Genomic DNA, 27,610 nt, shown 5'->3' with positions numbered 1-27,610 from the left:
GCACGTCAGTATGCAGGTCATGCAGCTACATATGTATAATATAGTCAACTGAAAAGATTGTCAAAAATGATCAATATACTTGACTACACAATACAGTAGCTACCAGCAATATTTTTACTGGTTAAATGCTACCGGTATATGTAGGTGTACAGGCTTCTAAGCCTCAACCCAAATTACATCATAATCATAATAGCTACATCACATACAGTGGCTGCTGCCTTACATTTCAATGTGTTGGCACAAAAGGACATCTGTGAAGTAGAAACCAAGTAGTTGATTTTGAAATAAAGAAGCATTGAAAATGGGTAAAGTAAAAATAATGCACTTAATCAATGCCAGGTTCACTGCTAGGCACTGAAAGTTATAGAAGGCAGTATTACAGTAACCAGGAACAGGGTACAACAGTCCATTGTATTCAGTAAGTCAGAAGTATTGTATTTCCTCTGTGAGTTCTATGGTTTCATCATCACATCAGCTGGTGATCAGTCAACACATTACCACTGTGTGTGCTACTATGGCTTCAGCACTCCTGGATGAATTACTTCCTGTAAGGAAGTTGGCAATAAATAGAGTACAACAACACATTATGTCCAGCTAATAAAACATTTTATCCCACACACAACTACCTATACTGTAGTGCAATAGGAAATTACAATATTCACACAGTACCAATCACTCAGAAATTTCCGGAGGGTGTAATTTTGGGATATTTCAGAAAACTAAATAATTTCCAAAATTGTTTATTCATACGTGTTGATGACGGCCCACTGACTAAAGAAATACCCAGTTCTGCAATTGCTGTTGCCAATTCAAGTGTCACCAGAATGATCAGCGGAAGCAGGAAACTGGCAAGCCACATGGTGAATATCAGGTGTAGCTACACAGGAAAAGAGAAGGTGAAAACAGTGAAGAGAGCAGCTATTAATGGGATTAGTGCCACTATTAGGAATTACGAAAAGTCCATCACGTATGGCGGAGTTCATTACATAATCCATGACCTGATGATGCACAGAAGTCTTCACCTGCCTTGGCAAGTCCGTATATTTCCATGAAGTGTTGATTGTGGTGTTTATCCGAAAATTTATTTCCAAAATAGTTCACAATGATCATTATCCGAAAGTTACATCCTTCCGGAAATTTCCCACTTTGTGGTATGAACTTCAATACAGTGTCCAGTACATGTAACAAACAACTCAAAACAGTTGACAGAGAAATGTCTACTAAAACCTGAGACATACCGTAATCCATAAAGGTTGGAGTGAAATGAAATTTTAGCACTATTGAGAGCAAAAATTTACTCGTAATGAACAGTTAGAGGTGATAAGCAAAAGTTTATTTTTTCAAATCACACAATTCACAAATTTTACTAACAGGAATGTTTCCAGATTTATGCTTTGGAACAATATGCTTCAAAAGAAATCTCAAGACATAGAATTTGGAATTCAGTCACTTTTTACACACAATAAACAGCAAATACAACACTTGCGCACTGGCTGCATCAGTTCTGGCTTCCAAAAACATCCCAAAATTATCAGATGTCCCTATTCTACCATCATCACTTGCAGCCGGTACATCAAGCTAATACAGTACACAACCAATATTAACTCACTGACAGTGCTAATATCAGAGTATTGGCGTGTATGTGTCCGCACCCATTAGAACATTATGTAACTCTCCGCCTATAAACAAAATGAATTCATTAAATCACTACACTCACACAAAGCAATACGTACACACTACGTACTGTATTTACTTGGTTAAATGCTGCAGAGTTTATTACCTTAGTTCTAAAAATTGATTCAGCAACTATTCGAATTTGATGTTCGAAAACTATGTTGAAGCCCTCATTTTCAAAATCAATCATTGCATCACTTCAGTGTGGCTACTATTAAAGGTGTGGCATTTAACCAAGTACATGTAAATATGGTACGTGCCACATAGACACATGTACTGTGCGTACACACACACCCCAAACAGAACTGTAAGATGCTTATCATACATATTGTATATTAGGGTTTATGAAGGTTTGGGTTTTTCTGGCCAAAAAAATATCACCCTAAAACCAGCCTCACAATACCTTCATGGTGACTTGGCAGTATTGGTTAGGTATAACCAAGAGATAAATAATGGAGACCTCTCCTTTAGTACAACCTGAAACACTTTCAAAAAGTTGCTATGACAACTTTAAAAATTATTTGGTGGAATTTGATTTCTACTAACTGACTGCGTAGACAAGCATAACTGTATAATGGCTAAGGCTACGGGCTTGATTTCTTCACTGTTTGATGTTGCTTCAGCTCAACTGTGCCTTTGGCATACTGCAGTATGTACAATGCATGCTACATGGACTTACTTGTGCCCTCCTTTGTGCCCCATTTATTTTTGCTGATAGCGCAAGGTGTTGATTCACTGTAGTGCCGCATAATGGCTTCTCTACGTTTGACATGCTTTGAGTTGTGACTGATTGATTTCAGAGGTCCTTCTCCTAGTGTTTCTTCATTTGTAATGCTGTGTAATGGGCTGAATATTACTGAAAAACAAAGTATTCAGTAATAATACTGATGTTGGGCTCACATTTAGATGAAAACAATAAGCCTGGCACCAGTTCTAATATGTTCACCAGTCATAGTAATGTTACACAAAAAGTAAACAAACAAATTATAAGAATTTCAAAGATCATAGAAATAAAAATTAGTGAAACAAGGGAGGTTGCCTACATACTAGTGGACATTTAATTTACTGAGATTAAATGTCCACTAGTATATATCCTCAGGTGTAGGCAAGCCCACTTCTATGATCCCTAAAAATTAGCTATGGCATCTCTACTGCATTGTTTATTGACAGAACCAACTAACACCCACTTGTGGATGCACTTATCAGTTATCACATGCCTGAGGGAAAGTCAACTAGGTAAATGGAGAATGACCACCTAATTTGGTTCTAAACAAAACCACATGGAAGTTTTGCTTGAATACCATAGACACCTGTTGAAAGGGATAAATTAACATTACAGTTGAGTACTTAGACACCTTGATTGATTCTAAACCACAACGCTGAGCTGTAAAAAAAATTAAAATAAATAAAAAGTGTCCCCCCCCCCCCTAAAAAAAGACCAGGGTGGAAAAAGTTGTGAAATCAAAAGTGGCAGCCAAGTACTGTAAATGGCTGTGATGATGGCAAAAATTTTAATAACAACACTTCGGGTGAATTTGAGTTGCCTCCTCCAAGTTTCACTAGGATTCGGCACCGAATTCACCTGAATTGGTCGTTATTAGCCATTAACCTATGATCTTTATTTATTGACTTCCACATGGCCACTTCAATCTATTAATTAGCAGGGGATATATCAAAGTCAGACATGACAGTCTGAATACACATTGACCCATCTACACTTTTCCAACCACAAGGGATCACTATTTAAAATTATTTAGACCTTTTGCTATAGTATGTTCACGTTGAGCTGAATCCTCAAAAACATTTAATAACTCATGGATGCAATTACTCACAATCTTGAAATTTGGCTCATTTGTAGTACTGCTTGACCCGCTAAAAATATTTCAAAGTCTTTTTGTTCAAATGTTTGACATAATATTTACAGCCAATCAAAATTTTCACACTATATTTCCTATGGGGAAGCCATACAAACACAGTGTCCATTACAGCCCTTTCCCGAACTTGTAATGGAGCCAAACCGTACATGTCTGTTGTTGACACCTTTGCTGTTACCAATAATCATCTGGTTGGCTGAAATGTTAACTCTGTTGAGAAAAAATCCACATTTAATTTTTAGCTGTTTTTCAGGATTCAGCTCAACGTGAACATACTATAGTATAGTATATCCTTTGTTGAACAAATTGTTTAACAGTGAGAGCAGTGCGGAACTGGAATAATCTATCCCAAGAAGTTATGAACACTGAATCTCAAGTACTTTTAATACCACTGAGGTGTAATGCACCTATCAATGTCAAGCCCCACCTACCCCAGGTTGGGCAGAGGTGGGGATTTGCAAATACTAGATGACAAATTCCCCATCCCTGGGGACAACTTCGAGTTACAAATCCCCTAATAATTCGTGTTATTTACCCCGGGAATCGCTAAACAATATGGCCAAGTGTGGCTATTCGTGTTGCAAATGCCCCTACCCTGGGGACGAGTTTGGGTGACGAATCCCCACCCGCTGCCCGACCTGGGGTAGGTGGGGCGTGACATTGATAGGTGCATAATTACAACTTTAACAAATAAATACTTCCAAAACACCAGACATCATACAGTACCTTATCGACACTTGTGCTCCTTTCTGTTCTCAAGGCTGACAGTCTACTCACAGGTGACTCAGCTATGAAGTCTGTGAAGTGGAGGGTGGTGGTGAAAGACAGAACCTGTAAGAAATAATTAATGCACGGGAGAGATGCTTATTAACAAACTAATCAGAAAACCATAAGTTTTTGAAATGTCCATCACTAAACGTACCTCATTGATTGCAACGACCATATCATGCAGTCTCCTCGTACGAGCCTTAAACGTTCTATTTAATGCGCAGTAGTGTCTATTAATTTCGCACTGTGTTTTAGGGAAAACAGCAATCAAGATTGAGGTATTATATACGTTGTACCTAGTGAATTATTACTATTAGTGTTACTATGCAGAAATCAAGTACAGATTATAACGCACAGGTGTTATGCATGCATATGTATAGGGGGCATCTCCAAACTGATTTTAATAATGACGCTAACTTCAGACTCCTCCCCCTCCTTATGCACCTATCAATGTCAGCCCCACCTACCCAGGTCGGGCAGACGTGGGGATTTGCTAATGTTAGATGACAAATTCCCACCCCAGGGGACAACTTTGAATTACATGAGTTACAAATCCCCTACTAATTCGTATTATTTATCTTGGGAATCACTAACAATACGGCCAAGTATGGCTATTCGTGTTGCAAATTCCCCCACCGGACCCTGGGGACGAGTTTGGGTGACGAATCCCCACCCACTGCCTGACCTGGGGTAGATGGGGTGTGACATTGATATGTGCATTTGTGTCACACTATAAAAATGTGTTGACACAAAACATTATATTCTTTACTTGAAAACATAGTTTACAAACAGTATTGCTGCTTAACATCATGATGTTAAGCGTACCAAAATCAGTTTGGAGATGCCCCCTAATTAAATGGTGTATTTTACTAGATATATTTGTGTATTTTGTACGAAGTGTAAATCACCTTAATGTACCTATCAGTGTTAAGCCTGTACCCCCCCAGGACGGCCATGGTGGGGATCAAGTGCGGATTTGACAATTTCATGAAGCAAATTCTCCACTGGAAGCCCCCTTGCTGGAATATACCACTAGCTGTAAACTGACAGGAATCCATTGCTATTATAGACAATGGAAAATTCCCAGGGAATATTTTACTGGTGAATCCCCCTTTTAGCCCTTACTGGGGTTTATGAATGATAGGTATACATTAAAGTTATCATTATCTACCATGAAGCTTGTGATATAGTGGCATTACTTGAGTTAACTTGTTCACTAGTTACATTTCAACATCTTGAATCTCTGAGAGGCTGCAAACAATCTACAAAAGAATATCTTTAAATTTTATCTGAAATAGATTGAGGGGTCCCCCTCACATTACAGTACCATTGAGCTTATGTTCTGGACCACTATTGGCGTCATCATTAACAGCACTGTATAACACCATGGATTTCATTTATTAGTCATTCTCAATGTTACAATGCATCAAGCTTCTTGATGATGCAGAACATTGATTTTTTTTAAAATTGGTATGCAGATAGGCTTTTGTAATTTGAAAGTACTGAGGATATTAGTAAAGCTAAGGAGGTAAAAAACAAAAACCAAACTTTTAAAAACAAGCGCTACTCTAAGAACAGTCTCCAAAAGTAAAAAAATCTTGCAGGGAAAAATATAGAAAAGAATATTATTGTTCAAGGTTCAAACTAGAGACTTCTATGCCCATAACACCCAAACCCTTCAATGACAGATCCAGCAGGGGGCATTTGGGGCAAATTCCCTCCCTCCTCATCCTTTTCCCTCCTTCACTGTTTATTTTTAGCCGGTTTGATATTCCAGTAAATTAAAGCCAAAGTCAGTTTATACTCAAGAATTACTGACTTATTGAATACTTTTAGTTTGAAAGGCAGACATTTGAATTTACCTCAAACCAAACTCCGACTGTCACCCAGTACCTTTGTGCATAGTAAGCATTTCTGAAAATGATTATTGGTAAGTGTTTGTTATTAATAGCTTTTGTAACAGCTTTTAAGACTCACAACTTTCTGTAATGGCCTAAATGGTAAAATTCAACAGTAAACTATCTACTAGTTGCTCAGATTTGATCTGACCTTGTTGGTGCCTCTCCCCTTGCCAACTCCTGGATCCGCCCCTGCCGTTTATCAACTCTGCTAAAGTTGTTACATAGTTGCTTGCCTCACTTAAGTTCTAGTTTACTACACTTCATAGAATGGAAATATTAGAAGTGCTCATTGTAATCTATTAGAATACTACAAAAATATGTCAAACAAAACAAACACACATAATAGCCACCCGGCTGAGATACTCTAATGGGGTAGTCAGTCTTGCTGAGATTTGTTGTCACATATAGCAGGCTAGCAGCTAAACCTCCTAATTCTTGCACGTGTCAGTTACATAACTACTGTATAGAGAGAAACTTTGTCATGGGGAAACTTTGGCAAATTTGGCAGTTTGATGCAAATTTGCAAAGTTTAATTTGCCAATTGCTTGTAGCGCCTGAGATTAACATCTTCTGGGTCTCTCTCATCCGACAGTATAACTAACTATTGTACACGGTCACATTTAAGTCAATGCAATTATAATGATAATCCATTGTTATTGGTCTGATAATACACTGTATGTTAAGAATGTCAGGACACACAATATTGTGGTTGAAAGAAACATACATCCTAAACTGTTCCTATTGGCTAAATCACACCACACAGATGTGTTACACTCTTTGTTATACTAATAAACAACTTTCCACTCATTTCATTGATTCTTTGTGAACCGTCACCATGGATACCATGTTTTTCCTTTTATGTGATTGTGTGTTCTGATTGGCTAAAGATTTTTTTAGTTGTCCCATAGCCCACAAAAATTACATGATTATATAATTGACCGTCAATAGCTTTTAAAGACTACCCATTTGAACATGAAAGGATTATTATTTTATCCAATAAGATTGCTTCGTATCATTTTCATTTTAAGGTTTAGCCACTAATGTTCACAGTTTACATGTTAACCACATAACAAGCTTGTTAACAATGCCCAGAGGTGATAATTGACACATCATAATTTAACTACCTATGGACCTTATCTGCAATGATGTCACAGCCATAAAATGTCATAGTTGTGAGACTTTCCTAAAATTTGTATGGATGGCTATGGGAAGAAAAATTTTTAATGATCATATCTCAGCCAAGAAAGAAGATATCGAGCTCTAATCCTGAGGTATGGCTATAAGACATTACAATAAATACGTAGAAGAGATTTTCGGGTGGTGTTCAACTAACACTAGACTGTTATTCATTCAGTTACCTTTTAGCCATACCTGCAGGTTAGAGTTCGATATCTTCTAACTTGGCTGAGATATCATCGTTCAAAAATTTTCCTCCCATAGTCGCCCATACAAATTTTACAAAAGTCCCACAACTATCGTTGCCATTTTTATGCGTCTGACGTCATTGCGGATATGGTCTATTGTTAGCTGGTGACTATTGGGGCAGCTCATTTAGTGGCCATCTCTTTTGTAAGACCACTTCTATATATAGCTATATTGGTGTCCACATTAACAGGTTCCATGGACACCTTGGGACTAACCAATAGTTTCCAAACATTTTAGTCCCAAGGATCTAGCACCAAACACACAATAGGACGACAATCTGTTTATTGCAGCTGAGCCAAATATTCCAGGTCCCAAAATGTCCATTATATGCAGGTGTCCAGTGTTTTCAATGGTGCGTTCTATTAAGAGTGTGGCCTTAATTGAAGAGTCACTTGGTAACACTGAGAGGTGACAGCTGTCACATCACTGATCATGCTCCAGGGCATTGTAAACTTCATTGTCTGGTCATGGTGATTATCACACTATGATAACGTGTGATTAAATAATGATATATCATACTATGTAGGGTGTAACCTGTTAATGTGGACCAAAGTATCCCTTAGTACATAAACTGACCTGGAAAATCAGGACACTATTTTGGTTGGCTAAGTTCATAATGACCACTACTACTACTCCTGTTGATATTGGAGATAGCATTTTCTTCTTTGAATGAATTCTAGAACAGTCACTGACTAGGTAGAGAGTGCTAAGGATTAACAGCTTTGTTTTCAAGTTAAATATTGTGTGTTCTTCCAGGTCAGACTAAGGAATAATTAGGGACCTTAACTACTTAAAGAAGCCTATTAAATACATTGCCACAATTTACATCACTCTAGATAACCAAGCTGGCAGTGGACCTTTGCATTTGTCAAGCCTCTAATACATATTCATTGAGCTTACAACTGCCGGTTTAATAGTTATAACACTCCATGGTTTGCTGTGACCTTTCAAATCTTTGAGATAAGTTAGGGGCTTGCTAAAGTACCTTTGGTGTTTACGATAAGAATTTTCTAACTTACTTTTTGTATGCCACAGTAAAATTGTTGTTCTTGCTGTCATCACTATAACTCCAAGAGTTCTCAAGGGCATAAAGCTAAAACTTTAACTGTTTTTTCTACCAGACAACAATGAAGCCACTCTGTGTGTGTGTATGGGTGTGCGTGTGCGTGCATGTGTGCGTGTCACATTTGAGTATTCAAGATTATTATTATTATTAACACTTTATAGTGACCAGCACTGAAGGTCTGACAGCAACATGTGTTGCAGCCTTAGGATTACCTAACCTAATTTCAAGGACTTATACTTAATGACTTGACTTACTGACTGATAAGGTGTAACAAAAAAGGGGCCAAAGTAAGGAAAAAAATCCCTCCAACCCCAAGATTCAAACTGCAGGTCACCCAATGTCTTGTCAAGGCCACACTCAGTCTTCCTCCAGGAGGGATGGATTTTCTTCCTTAAACCTAAAGTATTTATTATTAACACTTACAGTGACCACTGACCAGCACTGAATCAAAGGTCTGACAGCAACATGTGCTGCAGCCTTTGGATTACCTAATCTAATTTCAAGGACTAACGCTATGAACATGGCATCCAGAAAGTGTGCTATAGTATTTTGTATGTACAACTTGTATGTAGTGTGTAATGTTTACCTGTTGCTAGGATATACAGCACTACTTGATGTCATCAGAGTACACAGTGATTATGGTTAGTGTGGTAACCATTTTGATTGGCTGTATTTATGGATGAGGTGAGTTTGAATTGTGTGTCTGATATAAGAACACCCTAATGGAGCCTGAAACATTGTGTGTTGCGTTCTGACTATAAGATACAGTGTAATAGAATAGAGGACACCTATCTTAACAAACTCCCAAATTAAGGAGACAATAGTACTACATAACATGAACAAAGCAGTCAGCTCCATATGTGTTTACCTCAGAAGGAGGACAACTTCTTTATTGTAGTAGAAATGGGTCAAACATTCTTGGTCCAGTACACATAGGTCTAGTGGGTCTCTCTTGTCGGATAGTGTTAACACTACCCTTAAAGGGAGTGTTGTGTATGGTCACATTTTCGTCACAGGTTAACAGACACAAACATGACGCTAATCCGTGTGACTGTTGTCAGAACATGGCTTGTGTTTACACTACCTCCAACAACCGAAATGCCAAGCCACATCCTAAACTGTTCCCATTGGCTAGATCACACCACACAGATATATTACACTCTTTGTTATACTAGTAAACAACTTTCCTCTCATTTCATTGGCTCTTTGTGAACTGTCACCATGGATACTATGTTTTTCCTTTTATGGCATTGGGTGTTCTGATTGGCTACAGGTTTTTTGTTGACCATTACCCATGAGAAGTGATTGACAATCAATAGTTTTTATGAACTGCCTAATTTGAACAGGACATAATTGTTATTTCAGCCAAACAGATTACTTCACATTATGTTCCTTTTAAGTTTCAGTTTATGTTCACAATTTGCATAACAAGCTACATATCAACGTATCAAGGTATTCAAGCTACATAACAAGCTAAACAATGCCCAGAGGTGATGATTAATAGAAACATTATTTAAATACCTAGTGTTTGTTGGTGACTATTGGGGCTCACTTGAATACCAAATATGGTAGGAGCTCACTTAGTGGCCACCTCTTAGTAAGACCACCTCTTTATAGTGGTCATCTCTAAGTGTTCTTCCAGGTCAGTTTGTACAAGTATTGGGACCTTAACTACTTAAAGAAGTCTATTGAATACTTCACAACAGTAGCATCACTTTGTAGACCTACAGCACTGCTCAAATGCAACGTTGAAATGCGAGCAATTAAAATACTTGCTAATTAAAGGGTGTGGCACCCATTTCATTTGCAAGTGTTTATCCCAAACAAAACAGGAGGAATACTCGTGAACAAAACAGGTGCCACACTCTTTAATTAATAATTTTTTTAATTGCTTGTGCTCCTGCGAGATGATGTTGCATTTGAGCGGTATGTACTGTAGATAACCAAGTTAGCAATAGTTTTTTACATTTGTTAACATTTGTCAAACACTTGATAGCAAGGACTTTAACAGACCATTTGTTTTTTTCCACCGGACAACAATGAAGCCACCAAAAGATTCTCTGTGTGTGTCACATTTGAGTATTCAAGATTGATGCTATGAACATGGCAGCATCCAGAAAATATGCTATAGTGAGTATATTGTACAACTTGTATGTGGTGTGTAATGTTGCCTATTGCTAGGATACACAGTGCTATTTGCCAGCTTATCACATAGTGATTATGGTTGGTGTGTCAACCATTCTGATTGGCTATATTTGTGGAGGGTGAGTTTGAATTGTGTGTCTACTATAAGAACACCCTAATGGAGCCTGAAGCAATGAGTATACAGTACATATAGGTCTAGTGGGTCTCTCTTGTCCGATAATGTTAACACTACCCTTAGGGGGTGTATTGTGCATGGTCACATTTTCATCACATGTTCATAGACACAAACATGACACTAATCCCAAGGGATCATTGTTGTTGGTGCAATAATATGTTAAGAACGTCAGGACACATATGATAGTGTTTGTGTTTACACTACCTCCAACAACCGAAATGCCAAACCACATCCTAAACTGTTCCCATTACCACACAGATATATTACACTCTTTGTTATACTAGTAAACAACTTTCCTTTCATTTCATTGGCTCTTTGTGAACTGTCACCATGGATACTATGTTTTTATTTTTATGGCATTGGGTGTTCTGATTGGCTACAGTTTTTTTTGTTGACCCATTACCCACGAGAAGTACATAAATATGATTGACAGTCAATAGTTTTATATTTGAACAGGACATGATAGTTATTTCAGCCAAATAGATTGCTTCACATTATGTTCCTTTTAAGTTTCAGTTTATGTTCATAGTTTTCACTTGAATACCAAATATGGTATGAATTCACCTAGTAAGACCACCTCTTTATAGTGGTCATCTCTGTGTGTTCTTCCAGGTCAGTTTGTACAAGTATTGGGACCTTAACTACTTAAAGAAAGCCTATAAAATACTTCACAACAATATGCATCACTTTGTAGACCTACAGTACCACTCAAATGCAATGCTGTCTCACACAAGTGTGAGTAATTAAAATACTTGCCAATTATACGGTGTGGCACCCACTTCATTTGCAAGTGTTTATCCAAAAAAAAAACCCAGGAGGAATACTCGTGAACAAAACAGGTGCCATACTCTTTAATTAGCGAGTTTTTTAATCGCTTGCACTTGTGCGAGACAACATTGCATTTGACCAGTACGTACTGTAGATAACCAAGCTAGCATTGACTCTTTACATTTGTTAACATTTGTCAAGGCTCTATTCATCAAGCTTACAACCACCAGTTTAATAGTTATCACACTCCATGATGTTTCAAATCTTTGAGATAAGTTAGGGTCTCGCGGAAATACCTTTGTTGTTTACGATAAGAATTCTTTATTAGTACTAACTCCCTGTTAGGATGGTATATTTAGCGGAAACGGCGGAATTGGCGGAAACAGCAGAATAGTCATTTACAGATTATGGACAGCCTTAATTAGAACACCCATCACCAGTTAGCTGTTTACTGTTACATATGTAAATACAGCTATGTAGAATCCACAACAATTGAAGTGCATGGTTTTTATAAAACACTGATTTTCTGTCTTCTTGCAGCTTAACATCACCTGTAGCAATCAATTCTCAGAGTGTAGTCATATCTCAACTCTCACACTCCATATTTTGAGGCATATGGTACTAGAAACGCCTTCAAGGGGGGCGCTTACAATTGAAAATCTGTAAACACCACCCCGAGAAAATAGAGTATGGCCACCTGAGACTAGGCCTGACCATTCAACACCAATTGTTCTGCATTTCAAAATATCACATAAAGTTAAAGAACATTCTAGAATGTTCTTATCATGTGTTTGGTACCTAGCTATAAGGCGCTTCTAGTATCATGTGTTTTAAAATATGGTGTGTTAATTGGAAGGTGATGATCAATAAATCATTAAATTAATTGATGAGGCTTGAGTTAAGACTTCAGTCTAAGAATTGATTGCCACAGGTGATGGTAAGCTGCAAGAAGACAGAAAATCGGCACTACAAAGACCATGCTATGTAGCTGTATTTATATAACAGTAAGCAGCTAACTGACGATGGGTGTTCTGAGGCTGTCCATAATTTGTAAATAACAATTCTGCTGTTTCCGCTATTCCGCTAAATATACTATCCCCTCACTGTTTGTATACCATAGTGATGTTCTTAGTGCCATCACTATATCTCCAACAGATAAGGGCATAAGGCTAAAACTTTAACAGATCATTTGTTTATTCTGCCAGACAACAATGAAGCCATCAAAAGAATTGCTAATTTTTGCTCTCTCTGTGTGTCACATTAGAGTATTCAAGATTGATACTGTGAACATGGCATCCAGTGATAGTGAGTATATTGTATCACAATTGTGTGTGGTGTGTGATGTTGCCTATTGCTAGGATAAGCAGCTCTATTTGCCAGCTTATCACATAGTGATTATGGTTGGTGTGTCAACCATTCTGATAGGCTATATTTGTGGAGGGTGAGTTTGAACTGTGTGTCTACTATAAGAGCAGCTGAAGCAATGAGTGTATGTGTGCTCTATTCTGACTATAAGCAGTGGCGGATTTACTGGGGTTTCAAGGTTTCCACGGAAACCCCCTTTGAAAAATGATTACACAACAGTTGAGGATTTTAATTAATTATTGCAGCATGTGCCTATAATAAGCAACAATGTGATGTGTTCAAATGCGATCAAAATTTCAAAAATTTCCTGGGGGCATGCCCCAGACCCCCCTATAACACAGGTGAGTATGCTTCTTCGCACACTCATGCATAGGCGACGGAAGAGAGGGGTGCAACTATTTTACTGGAGTGCTGAGCACCCCCAACTAAAAGCTGTATTGTACTACTTGAACTTTCAGAAACTTGCCAATCACGATTGAAATACTCTAATAGAGCAGTCACCCTAATACAACTCAAGCATGTATTAAAATAACATTAATAGTACTACAGTGTAGTATTTGATTAACAGCTAAAGCCACCAAAAATTCCTCCAAATTTAATCTTCTGACACCTAAATTTCAAAATTTTCCTGGGGGGGGGGGCATGCCCCCAGACCCCCTAGAACTAGCATGCTTGGTGTGCTTCACACACCTACCACTACCACCATAAATTTTGGGCACCCCCAACTGTAGCATCCTTCCGCCTCCCATGCAGTGCATATGTCCACCTTCTAAAACTGGAAACCTTCTTTATAAATTCCCAGATCCGCCACTGATAAGATACAGTGTAATAGAATAGTGGACATCTATCTTAACAAACTCCCGAATTAAAGACACAATAGAAAACACTTCCATAATAAGAACAAAGCAGTCCCAACAGGCTAGGATTCATGCGTGTTTACCTCAGAAGGAGAACAACTTCTTTATTGTAGTAAAAATGGGTCAAATATTCTTGATCCAATATAGAGATGTTCAAGTAGTTCTAACAGGTCTCCCTTGTCCAATAGTGTAAACACTACCCTTAGGGAGAGTATTGTACATGGTCACATTTTCGTCACATGTTAACAGACACAAATATGATGCTAATCCCTGTGAATGTTGTCAGAACATCTGGCTTGTGTTTACACTACCCCCAACAACCGAAATGCCAAGCCACATCCTAAACTGTTCCCATTGGCTAAAATCACACCACACAGATATGTTACACTAGTAAACAACTTTCTTATCATTTCATTGGCTCTTTGTGAACTGTCACCATGGATACTATGTTTTTCCTTTTATGTCATGGGGTGTTCTGATTGGCTAGTTTTTTTGTTATCCCATTACCCATGAGAATTGCATAAATATGATTGACAGCCAATAGTTTTTATGAACTGCCTAATTTGAACAGGACATGATTGTTATTTCAGCCAAATAGATTGCTTCATGTTATGTTCCTTTTAAGTTTCAGTTTATGTTCACAGTTTTCACTTGAATACCAAATATGGTACGAGCTCACTTAGTGGCCACCTCTTAGTAAGACCACCTCTTTATAGTGGTCATCTCTGTGTCCAACAGTACCACTGAAATGCAACATTGTCTCACACAAATGCGAGCGCAATTAAATACTTGCTAATTAAAGGGTGTGGCACCCATTTCATTTGCAAGTGTTTATCCCAAACAAAACAGGAGGAATAGTTGTGAACAAAACAGGTGCCACACTCTTTAATTAGTATGTTTATAAATTGCTTTGCTCTCATGCGAGACGACATTGCATTTGAGCGGTACGTACTGTAGATAACCAAGTTAGCAATAGTTCTTTACATTTGTTAACATTAATTTGTCAAGCCTCAAACACTTAATTAAATTGGTGGTAGCAAGGATTTTACCATTAAACTGTAACAGACTATTTGTTGTTTTTTTTCCACCAGACAACAATGAAGCCATCAAAAGATTCTCTGTGTGTGTCACATTTGAGTATTCAAGATTGATGCTATGAACATGGCAGCATCCAGAAAATATACTATAGTGAGTATATTGTACAACTTGTACGTGGTGTGTAACATTACCTATTGCTAGGATATGCAGCTCTATTTTCCAGTTTATCACATAGTGATTATGGTTGGTGTATCAACCGTTCTGATTGGCTGTATTTGTGGAGGGTGAGTTTGAATTGTGTGTCTACTATAAGAACACCCTAATGGAGCCTGAAGCAATGAGTGTATGTGTGCTCTATTCTGACTATAAGATACAGTGTAATAGAATAGTTGACACCTATCTTAACAAACTCCCAAATTATAGAAAACATTTCCATAATAAGAACAAAGTAGTACCAACAGGTTTGGCTCCATATGTATTTACCTCAGAAGGAGGAGAACTTCTTTATTGTAGTAAAAATGGGTCAAACATTCTTGGTCCAATATAGAGATGTTCCAGTAGTTTTAGCAGATCTCCCTATGTATAGTACGTATAGGTCTAGTGGGTCTGTCTTGTCCAATAGTGTTGTACACGGTCACTTTTTGTCACATGTTAACAGACACAAACATGATGCTAATCCGTGTGACTATTGTCAGATCATCTGGCTTGTGTTACACTACCTCCAACAACCGAAATTCCAAGCCACATCCTAAACTGTTCCCATTGGCTAAAGTCACACCACACACAGATATGTTATACTTGTTATACTTGTAAACAGCTTTCCTATCATTTCATTGGCTCTTTGTGAACTGTCACCATGGATACCATGTTCTCCCTTTTATGTCATAGTGTGTTTTTCATGTTCACAGTTTACATATTAACCACCTAATAAGTTAACAATGCCCAGAGGTGATAATTAATGCATTATCATGTACTATAAATACCTAGTGTTTATTGGTAACTATTGAGGCTCACTTGATTACCGTATATGGTAGTGGTCATCTGTGTGTGTGTTGTTCCAGGTCAGTTTATGCACTAAGGAATACTTTGGGATCTCAAGTGTCCACATTAACAGGTTCCAGTGTAATATGGACACCTTGGGACCAACCACTAATGTCCTGATTGTCAAGGTGTCCTGATTTCCAGGTCAGTGTATGTACAAAGGGATACTTTGGGATCTTAGACAAGGGTGTACTGTGATGTACGTAGATCTGTTGTTTACAAAGAAACCTGATAGCAGGTGTCTTATTTGTAAGAAACCTGGCTCAATAAGGACGCTTGTTTATCAGTATAACCTCTTGTGGACAATTAATAGTTTAACACATCAATAATCACCAAGGGAAGTGACACTTTGTACCTAGCTAGCTGTTTCTTGTTGCTATACAAAAGGACATTAAACCACCACAATGGTAGCTTACTGCTACTTAAAGAAGCCTATTAAATACTTTGCCACAATATACATTGCTCTAGATAACCAAGCTGGCATTGACTCTTTGCATTTGTTGGGACCCTTTTCAGTTAATGTCATACTCTTAATGGAGCACACCATATGAACTTGTATACATTGGACACCTCCTCTTAATAACAGACACTTATTAAGACCAATGTTTGGTTCATTTTTCTACAATAAAGAAGTTGCCCTCTTTCAAAGGTAAAGGAGCAGACCTGTTATGACCAAAAAATATTTGTCCTTATTATGGAGTTGTTTACATAATCCAGATATTTAGATTTGTCTTTCATCGAATCTCAGGTGAAGTCAATGATTGTTGAGGTGCTGCTGACATAATTATCTGAGATAATTATTGACATCACTGATGGGTTTTAAATTCTCAAACATACCATCTTAAGAGTGTGTAAGTTGATTTAAACAATAGTGTACAAACAGTGAGGTAGTACTAAGAGAGAATTCTTATCGTAACCACCAAGGGTATTTTAGCAAGCCTTCAAAGACAAAAATTGCCACCATTCATGTTATATACACCTCATGTAAACGTGCTATTATGTGATGTCATTATCTGGTTGTCATGGTAATTATCACACTATGTTAGCATGTGGTTTAATTGTTATCATCTATTTATGTGCATTGTGTGTGTACTGTGAAGTAGTAATGTGATTATGGGGATTAAGTACAATATGTGTATGCATACAAGCATCCAGGTGTCTGTGCATATGTAGTGTATGCATGCATGTGCAGTTAATGTGGACAGTAGAGGACACTTATGTACATAATCCATCTTTACATGTAGTACGTAAAGTGACCTGGAAAATCAGGACACTTGGTTGGTACTAAGGTGTCCATGTAATTGTTACTCTGGAACCTGTTAATGTGGACACTTGAGCACACCAAAGGGTCTTGAGTTGGTTAGTCAGTGCTAATGTTATTTTGTCCATGTAAATTCAAATTGAGGGGGGGGGGACTATAGAGCATATGCATGTGGACTAAAGAACATCTATCTCTTAGGGAATGATGGGACACAAGCCCTCTTGATATACTCTAATAGAACAGTCACCTATACTGGTATACTCCTATATACTCTAATAGAGCATTCACATAGATGTTCATGTATTGACAGATTTGTTAATGTGAGAAGGAACTTTATTGTTGTAGTGTGTTAAATTCAGAGTTATTTCATTGAAGAATGAATATTTCTAGACTCGGCATTGTAGATGTTGGGTGATGCAATACTGAGTATACAAGCCTATACTGCAATAGGCTGCAGTTGGATAGGCCACCTGTATTTATATCATACACTTGAGTGTACAAGACACGTCCTCAATACATTTCATTGTAATTAAAAATCAAAATAATGCTTTGACTCATTTCCATTTTTGTCAGTGGATTTATGTGCCCACTAACTGTGTCCAGGGGAGTTATGCAAATAATATGATTAATTATAACGTTAATTCATCCGTGAAATACTGTATATCAATCTGTTGAGTTTTGGACCATTTAATTATTCAAGGTCTCTCAGCAGCTGGGGTGCCATCTGCTGGTAACAGAGAGGCTATTGGAAACCCTCCTTGAAAATCCTTTCTACGCACATTTTGGTATATTGTCTACACATTTTTGTTCAGCTCAGTAAAGCAAAAATTTATTTTACCATGCTTAAACCACTTCAACCTCCTGTGAGGTTTACATTTGTGACTGGATTGATTGCAGAGGCACTTCTCGTACTGTTCTTTGTTTGTAATGCTGCATAATGGGTGAAGATGAAGTGAAATGAACATTTTGCGTTTGGTATTTGATAGTTGGGGTACACATTCAGTTGCCCAATCAATTTTTATAATTGGTCTGGTGCCATTCTTTCCTTTGATGTGGTTGCGATGGTTCACCAGTAATACATAGTAAACAAATACAAGGAAAAATTAGAAATTTTACATTTGAGTAGGGAGTATAGAAATGAAATGCAATGAAATAAGAGAAGTCATCTACAACTGCAGCTGTATACAGTGTATGACCATCTCAGCAAAAACCAGACATTGAGCTGAGCATGAGATAGGAATTAATAAGCAGTACCATCCATGGTGTAGGGGAGTGTGGTGACAACTTATCGCAAGTCGTAGTGTATGATCAGTGACCAGTTGATGTGGTGAGGAACATAACACCTACCAACTCCATGCAGTCTGGAGTCTTACCTGTAATACCAAGAATCACACAACAGTGAACACTTACACAAAGCAGTCATGAAATATTCTTTTATAAGTACACAAAGACACCTGACACAAACTCCATTAGAAATATTTACTAAAGCCATATTGTGTATGGTAACCTTGTAAATGAACAACGCGTAAATCAAAACCACACAATATATGGTCATGGCTTTCACAGTTGGTAAAACAAGAGTAAATTATCAAGAGTAAATTTTAGTGTGGTTTCCATTTGTTGATAACAACTAATGCATCATAGCTTCGTGATACACAGGTTATACTGAACTCCTCTGCCTTTATACTATGAACTCTTATTAATAATAATAAAGTCACAATGTGTGGCTTTGTTATAAGAAGAAATTCGTTATTGTTTAGTGCCTAAAAGTAAAGAAGACATTCACAGAAGTAAGTAGAGTAGTGTAGGAACTTAGTTTAAGGGAATTCACATCCTTTGCATGAAATTTTGGGAGCAAGGGTAATTTGTGGTTTTAGTATAGTATAGGCAGCTTTTCTGCATCAGTTTTCTCTAGTATACTAGTGAGTAAGACCTCTGTTTTGTGCTGGCTTGTGTAATTTACATGGGCATAGATACCAGTAGTGTAAAGAAACAGCTTCTGTTACCATAGTGAGTATTACTCGTAGGGCTGAGCAATAGTGTCGATAGTGCGATATATCGTGATAGTAAATCACTATCGTTATCGCGATAGTAGGGATATCACTATGGTGAGAGTTATGATAAGCTCAGATCTACATTAAAATGGTATTAACAACCCTTCTATACTGTTTTACAGTTGGTATTACCAGCTTTCTTACAAAGGAGTGGCCTGTAAAAGCTTTACCAAAAGTACATATTCATCGGCCGCCCACGCAGTTAATTAACAAATGTCCTGTGCATGCAAAATAACTTTCTATATGACTGCAAATCATAGCTATACAACTAAGACTTTGTTAAGAGCAAAGTGTTTCACAAAGTATCGGGATAGTATTCACTATCGCGATATTTAATGAGGAACTATCGTGATAATAAAATTTTTACTATCGCTCCGTACTAATTACTCATGATGTGTTCACAACTTTGCGATTACAATGGTTAATAACTTTTGTGTGTTGAAAGCTAACTAGACTTCTCTGTTACTGTGCACTAGCTACCAGACTATACTATTGTACAGTGCTGTGATTACAGAAGATGTATGCTTCCTTCATCACAATTTGATGTCAAGTAGTTTTGAAGGCGCACCTAACACATGGTGTAACTCGGCAAGTAAAGATCCCACTTCTGTGAACTTGTAGCCATAAGTAAAGGGTTCATTAGTTCTTCAATTGCAATCTGACTTTCGTGTGTAACCTGTAGGGTCTGTGCTGCATTTTAAATTTTAAAGATATGTGTATTTTCAAAATTTCAATGGCTTCCTGTATACCTCTTATCACTCTGGTTCCATAATCTGTAAGGACATATTGTTTACATGTACATAAGTACACATTTGAATTAGTATGGACACCCTCGTCATTACTGTGATGAATTTGTTAACATACAATAACTGTTATATCAATTTGTAAACAATTATTGCAGGTACCACAACAAAATTGATGTGGCAACAAAATGATAACCCCCACTGAAATAGTGAAAGATGCTTGTGTATGATTGCCACTACTTACTGCAGCATAGACTGTTATACCAATGATGCTGGCAGTGCAGAATACAAAATAATAATAACAGCATTGGTGACAAATGCATTGATGTAGCTTCAGTACATATACACGTAACCGATTATACAATGGTGGAAATTTTCTTTATTGTGCTGCTCTTTACAGCAGTTGAGAACAAGAGTTGCAATAGTTGGGAACAAGAGTAACGTGTTGTGTCCAAAGTGAGACATTTATACAAGCCAAGAAATGTAGCGACTATCAAATATATAGTTGTGATATGATGTCTATAATGAGCATTTTGTATGTATGTTTTTGAATTCATTGTACATCATTTAGGAATTTTATAAGCTGATATTAATGGTGAGATAATATCATATTTCATAGAGTAAGGAAAAATCTTGCGTGAGTAACTACAACTCCCTGCACTGACTTTTAAAGAGTTGCTGTTATACTGTGTTATATACTCTTTTCCAGAATGGTATTTAAACTCTCTACTAAAATCAGGGATAGGTCTCCTTACACTGGGAACTCACTAGAGAAGGCTGTATACAATCAATGGACTGGACTATTGGACTCACATTTTTTCTTTGAGGTCTATTCTAAACTGCAAGAAACTATAATATATAACCTTACATGGCCAGACCACTTTTTTCACCCCAGGTAAGTGGTCTTCAGTGTTGTAAGGTGAACCTATCAACTTTTCCCAGCTGCAGCTGTACCACTATTTATATGGTCAGGGTATAGTAAAGTGGTTAAACGTCTTTGCTGTGACTTGGATTCTCATATCATACACTAAGACATAGGCTACCAGTGCAAGACACTGGTAGACCTTCAGTTCTGTAATTTAATTGTTATAAGCTCTTAAATATTGTTTAATTTTGTTTATTGATCTGTACAGTTCTGTAAAGTATTAATAATAATAGGCGGCGGAAAGGGGGGGGGGGGCTAGGGGGCTGAAGCCCCCCCCTCAGTCTGCTGAGGGGGGCTTAGCCCCCTTAGAATGATATCACACCGCAATTATCTTTCTTGGAGTGGGGCTGAAAACCGTGATAAAGATCGAGATACTCTAATAGAGCAGTCACTCTAATGAAGTAGTCAGTGTGTAGCGAGCTATGTAAGGATTTTTATGTAGTTTATCAGCTAGAAATGGTAGCTGGTGAGGTGGAAAGCTCTTGTCAGTTGGTTGAGACCTTTTTTTTTTTTTTTTTTTTTTGGTCTAACTATACAAATAAGTCTGGGTCAGCCCAGCCCCCCTCATATCAACTACTTCCTCCGCCGCTGCACTAAGATGCACAGTACTTTCTGTCATAATATGTACTGCGCACTGCAGATTCACTATCAAGAAATTCTTTAAATTATAGTTTAAACACGATAATGTGCAGCTTTAAATTATAGCTAATTGCTATGTCTATTTGCAGAAGTGGTTAGGAAACAAGCTGATATAATTGCAACCCTTGTAAATGAACAGGCAGTAGTTCCTACATTTGGTAGAGCAAAAGCCAGCTACTAAAATAATTATTTGCTTGATAAGTATAGTGTAGTCCAGCACAACAGTCCATTCCAGTGGTTGTGTATACTATAGCTCACTTCAAAGTCATACAGCATTGCAATAACATCTTCAGTACTGTTGTATACCATTGTGGCACCTCTTCTACAGTTACGCCCTTTTGTTTTGCTAGCTTCCAATCTTCCTACCTGAGATAGCTAGCCACTTGTCTATGGGTAGAAGTTCCCTTCTTCTACACTCAGCTCAATACAGGAGCTCAGACAGGAATGACTGAATAGTTGAACGTCTGGTAAAAAGTGCAAGAAAAGGGGGAACACAACAAACATAGCTATTTTATGGTAGTATAAACATGTACGAAAGCATCTCAGTCTTATTACAAATATAACTCCTCACCCTCCCACCCAAGCATATAGTAATTTGCATAGCTAAAGATTTTCAAATCAAATATCTACAATCCAAAGTTATGTATGTAGCACTGGAAAATCTTTGGGATGCAACCTCATTTACAAATAATTGAAATTATCTCATGCAGGTCAAACATACAGCCTGTATTATTAAAAAAACATTAACATCAGAATAATTATAAAAAATAATACACACTGTCTTCATTCCGTATTGAACTTCCTTCACAGATTGTTGGAGTTCAACTACAGTTACTTGCAACTTGTTAGTCTCCTTGATAGCTTCTGTCAACTGGACCACTTCTGAGACAACACTATAAATCTGATCGCCTATGGCATTTATTTGTGATATCACAGGTGCCATGTCCTATAGCATGAATACATAATCATGCATTTAAATATACACTACAGGTGATGTGCACCGATAAGTTTTAAAGTAATGGTCTAATGGAACTTTAGGTATACAGTATTAAATTCTTGAAACACAATTGAAGGGGTCAGTGGGAAAAGGGGACATGTGCCATTTTAGATTTTCCATTTTCTAAAAATTATTGCTTTAACCATGTGAATAATATTGTCACTAAGTAAACAACAGAGTTTAATAGTTCATGGCAGTCTCGATAACTTTTAGCAAATATTACAAAAATTTAATTAAGTCCCAAAATTCTGCTTAACGCCCATTACGTGGTCACCTAATCTTTCAAATGGCACTTGTCCCATTTTGCTGCTGGCCCCTTTAATTGTTCTATGTGCAATGATCACCAGACTTAAAGACTTATACTAAAAGGCTGGCCTCTAGTAACCTATACAAGGTACTGCAAGAAAAATGGTTTCGCACTTGTCTGGTTTAGGCTAAGCAACTTACCACTGATGGGTAATGCAGATCTAGATCTTGATTACCATGGTTAAAAGTGAAAAACACCTCTTCACTGTCTCTGCTGTTTTGCTGAACACTGCCATATATCTGTGTGCATTCCACGTGCTATGGTGGATATGAAATAAATCTAAGGTTACCTGGAGTTGTTCATCAGGCTGAGATTGCCCAGTGGATGGTGTGAAGTCAGACTCAGGCTGCAATGCTACATGTACAACATCACATGACTGTATATTGCCTCACCTGAACACCATGAGGGTATGAGTCCATCATACACTCATAATCAGAATGTACCTGTTATAATATTAAAGCAATGCCCATCACAAAGCAGTCACTTACAAGAAAATCCTTGAACTCTCCTCTCCGCTGACACCCATGATGTGAACACTTCACCAGTAGTTTATCATTCTCTTCCTTCACAGCGATATCGATCACTTGCTGTATTATAGTAGTGTAGGGTGCACAGTTAGTATCATACATATACCAGTACCTCATAATTTGGATCCACCTCCAGGGGCGTAGGCAGGATTTCCAAAAGGGGGGTTCTAGTTTGGAAAGAGGGGGGGCACCTTTCTGAAAAACAGTTGAAGACCAAAAAAACTTGCTGAAAACCAGTTGAAGACCAAAAAAAAAAGGTCATGACAATAATAGCTAGTTATCCTTACCAACTATATCACGTCTGTTATGTAAAATAAAATCCTATTTATAGCTTCATAGGTAAGCTATACACTGGCTCATGAACATTGTGACTGCTTTATTAGAGTAATTGACTGCTCTATTAGAGTATCTCTTAACTCTGAAAAGGGGGTTCGTTCGAACCCTTTGAACCCCCCCTGGCTACGCCCCTGCACCTCCATTGACTGTCTACAAATAAAAAACAAACTCTTTCTTAACATGTGCATGTTTTATGTACATGCATCCTATATGCATGTATGCTGATTATGTTCAGACAAAGTAAGTTTTATATATATATTCTGAACCGTGCATGTGCTGTCTAATTTAGCTATCTATAGTTAATAATCAGCCCACCCACATGCATGGCTTATTATAATTGTTGGGTATTGAAAAACTGTAATAAGTTTATGTGACCTTATGTTTCCCATTACATTCCCAACTACAAACTGTTTATGGGAATAACTTAAACGTCTAAGTTTTATTTTTATCCACGTGACTGCTGGAACAATAGCAACAGCCTAACTTAAAAAGTCAGTAGCTATGCGTATATATATATGCCATCATGGCTCAAATCTTTTGTGGTTTAAAAAAAATCGCATGACAGCTGTAGAGTTACAAGGCAAAGCAAATCGCGAGGTTAAAATACTCTAATAGAACAGTCGCTGTGGGGTAAAAAAGGTCTGGTCAGTGGCGGATCTAGAAATTTTCAGAGGAGGTTTCAGATTCCACTCAACTTCAGCCTAGCTGTAGCTAAGTCGAAAAAAAAAAAAACCTGCTGTACAACATTATAATTGTAATTTCAAAGGCTAAACTATGAAGTTTTTCGCCAGTAGAGAATCCTTCTATAACACACGTGACGATTTTATCACTGACACCACGACTCGTTAGTAAATTTGGGGGGGGGGGGGGCACTGTTTTCAGAGGGGTGAAACCATTGCAACCTCCCCGCATCCGCCACTAATTACTCTACGCAAACTGGAAGAGTGCATGCTTTCATCAATTCTGAATGGTTTAATTGAACCCAGATTAGTCCTGACATTGCCGTTGTTGGACCTTATCCGTAATTACGTTACAACATAAAAATGGCCGACAGAGTAGGGGTACTTTGTACAGTGAGCCATTGGGAGAGATGACGTTTCGCTATGATAACGTTTATGCTGTGAGTGAGGGGCTAGGTGAGGCATACATATTTACTTAGAAGACGAATTAGCATGGTTTTATATTGATAGCAAAACTTAGGTCTGCTTTCGTCTGGTGAATTATTTTGCACCACCAATTCATAGCTACTAACTAGTCTTTTCACCTTCATTATCTGCCGGATGGCTCCGTGTCCACAAACTCGTAAATAAAGAGAGTGGGGGTACTTCGTAGCGAATTCATCAAAACAGACTTATTTACGAGTTTGTGGACACGGAGCCATCAGATAATGAAGGTGAAAAGACTAGTTAGTATGAATTGGTGGTGCAAAATAATTCACCAGACGAAAGCAGACCTAAGTTTTGCTATCAATATAAAACCACGCTAATTCGTCTTCTAAGTAAATATGTAGCTATGCCTCACATAGCCCCTCACTGCACAGCATAAACGTTATCATAGCGAAACGTCATCTCTCCCAATGGCTCACTGTACAAAGTACCCCTACTCTGTCGGCCATTTTTATGTTGTAACGTAATTTCGTGACCCTGAAGCCATGCACTTTCAATGCGCTCCACGAATGTTATCAGGGGCGTAGCCAGGGGGGGGTTCAAAGGGTTCGAACGAACCCCCTTTCAGAGTTAAGAGATACTCTAATAGAGCAGTCAATTACTCTAATAAAGCAGTCACAATGTTCATGAGGCAGTGTAGCTTACCTATGAAGCTATAAATAGGATTTTATTTTACATAACAGACGTGATATAGTTGGTAAGGATAACTAGCTATTATTGTCGTGACCTTTTTTTTTTTTTTTTTTTTTTTTGGTCTTCAACTGGTTTTCAGAAAGGTGCCCCCCCTCTTTCGAAACTAGAACCCCCCTTTTGGAAATCCTGCCTACGCCCCTGGTTATTATTATTGGAATGCAGTCTCGCACGACCCATAGGCATAAGTTTATGGCGTGCGAGACTAGCGAATGCATGGCCAAGGCGATAGGGGTATTGTTTAAGGATCCGGCATGCAGGTTTTTCAGGAATAGGTAGCTAACTTCCAGATTTATAAAAATAGCCGTCGTTGCGATATTACTAGTTAGCTAGATGCCGATCGCAAACTTTGAAGGAAAACATTCCCCGACCGTCACAGTGCAATCAATTGCAGTTATTAGTAGCTATATTCAATTATCTTAGTTAGATAAGAATAACGATCTAAAGTTTCTTATACCATAGATATTCTACTCACCGGGATATGAAACTGGTTGTTTTTCACGACTCTATCCGCACCTCTGTCAACACCTTTCTATCTTAGACGCCGCTTGATAAGGCCACACCAAGTCAAACCTTAGTTTCTGGTCACCCGCCCGCATGGTAAACCTGGAACCCTAGTTTATGAGGACTATTATTAATATTACAGGTGCTTAAGTGCATGTGACCCAGCAAGACACTTATTTTTTACTGTAAAAGATCGAGATACTCTAATAGAGCAGTCAGGGATTCCAACAGAGCAGTCACACTACTCTTAACTCTAATATTAGGTATATATGCCACACTAATAAAATGTTTCTAACTATAGCTAGTTTTGTCCTTGATTATATAGCTGTTCAGATTATAACTGTTACTAATGCTTCTGTAACCAAGTAATTTCAGTAGCATTAACTACTAGCCCATGCAGATGGGTCATAGCTTTAACTTTATAATTCAAATGTAGTCCTCTAATGATTAGTCTAGTAACTTCAAATTCCTTATCACTGAACACTGCAGGGGCATGGAAAGCCGGCAACATTTGGTGAGCTTAAACTTAAACTTTTCCATAACTAAAATTAGATTGGCAAGTAGAAACCCTTATAGTTTAAACATTCCCAGATGATCACTAAAAAACACCAGTCTGGAGCACTCAATGACTCAAAACTTTGACAGTTACTTTCTCAAGGTTACTGAATAGAAGGCTGGAAACACATAGCTAGTGGGCTACGACTTCACATCTGAATGAAGAATTTCTGATGTGAAAATAGAAGTTAAATTTCATTTTGGATCATGATCATTTGAACAACTTAGCTATATAAGTCATAGTAATACTTTCCTGACATAGCTAATAGACATTTATTTCACTTGGAAAGCATAAGTAGCTACATGAGCAAAACATTTCCTATAGTATATTCTAAATAAATAAATAAATAAATATACTTAAATGCTATACATCAGTGTATAGCTAGCCATGATCCATCAACAACTTTCCTAGTGCATTTTTTGCCGAAGCACAACTACTTATGTTGTTGGTTAAGTTTGACTAAAAACAAAATCTACATGAATTTGCTAAATTGAGCAAATAATAATACTATACAGTATATTGTCACAGTAGAGTCTATAGTCCTGAAGTCCTGATCATCCGCCCGCCCGCATCCATTTGTAGGCTTGGGAGTGACCAGAAACTAAGGTATGACTTGGAGTGGCCTAAATTATTTCCATACTACTGAACTGAGCGCGTGTGTGAATGCAGTGTGGTAGTGAAATGACTTCTAGTACAAGCTTTGATACCAGTACCAGAACGGCCGAGAGTACAGCTCTTGTTGCTGATGAAGTTGGCACACGGGTGGAAGTTAACTACTTTACAGAAGTGTGCAACGAAGTACTAAGCG

General features: G+C 37.8%; 1 protein-coding gene and 1 long non-coding RNA gene across 5 annotated transcripts; one reads left to right on the top strand and one right to left on the bottom strand.

Moving 5' to 3' along the window:
• Positions 1-4,521: 4,521 nt before the first annotated feature.
• LOC136266199 (uncharacterized) lies at positions 4,522-21,021 on the top strand. 4 transcript variants are annotated; one of them, XR_010705937.1, is made up of 12 exons: positions 4,522-4,594; positions 9,305-9,392; positions 10,705-10,838; positions 10,890-10,972; positions 13,061-13,101; positions 13,155-13,237; positions 15,110-15,206; positions 15,258-15,340; positions 16,118-16,241; positions 16,846-16,948; positions 20,314-20,503; positions 20,556-21,021. It is a non-coding gene; the product is annotated as an uncharacterized lncRNA (long non-coding RNA). The 4 variants fall into 4 exon arrangements; XR_010705934.1 differs by having other exon boundaries at positions 12,952-13,101; positions 20,556-21,018; XR_010705935.1 differs by having other exon boundaries at positions 13,002-13,101; positions 20,556-21,016.
• A 1,395-nt stretch (positions 21,022-22,416) lies between these two features.
• LOC136266568 (uncharacterized) lies at positions 22,417-23,652 on the bottom strand. Its single transcript, XM_066061569.1, has 6 exons — positions 23,512-23,652; positions 23,416-23,466; positions 23,313-23,369; positions 23,164-23,262; positions 22,498-22,665; positions 22,417-22,443 (listed from the first exon to the last, which is right to left on the bottom strand). Exons 1-6 carry the CDS (start codon positions 23,650-23,652, stop codon positions 22,417-22,419), a joined length of 543 nt encoding a protein of 180 aa, XP_065917641.1.
• Positions 23,653-27,610: the final 3,958 nt, after the last annotated feature.

Source organism: Dysidea avara, chromosome 9, assembly GCF_963678975.1.
Source record: "Dysidea avara chromosome 9, odDysAvar1.4, whole genome shotgun sequence".
Taxonomy (NCBI): Eukaryota; Metazoa; Porifera; class Demospongiae; order Dictyoceratida; family Dysideidae; genus Dysidea; species Dysidea avara.
This window is presented reverse-complemented; position numbering and strand designations above follow the sequence as displayed.

Bases quoted from the DNA above. Each gene is read 5' to 3' on its own strand.
- LOC136266568 (XM_066061569.1), bottom strand. From the start codon at position 23,652: ATGTATGATACTAACTGTGCACCCTACACTACTATAATACAGCAAGTG. The intron at 23,263-23,312 runs GTAACCTTAGAT...GAATGCACACAG, and splicing joins AGCCTGATGAACAACTCCAG to ATATATGGCAGTGTTCAGCA. The intron at 22,666-23,163 runs GTAAGTTGCTTA...TTCATGCTATAG, and splicing joins ATCTGCATTACCCATCAGTG to GACATGGCACCTGTGATATC.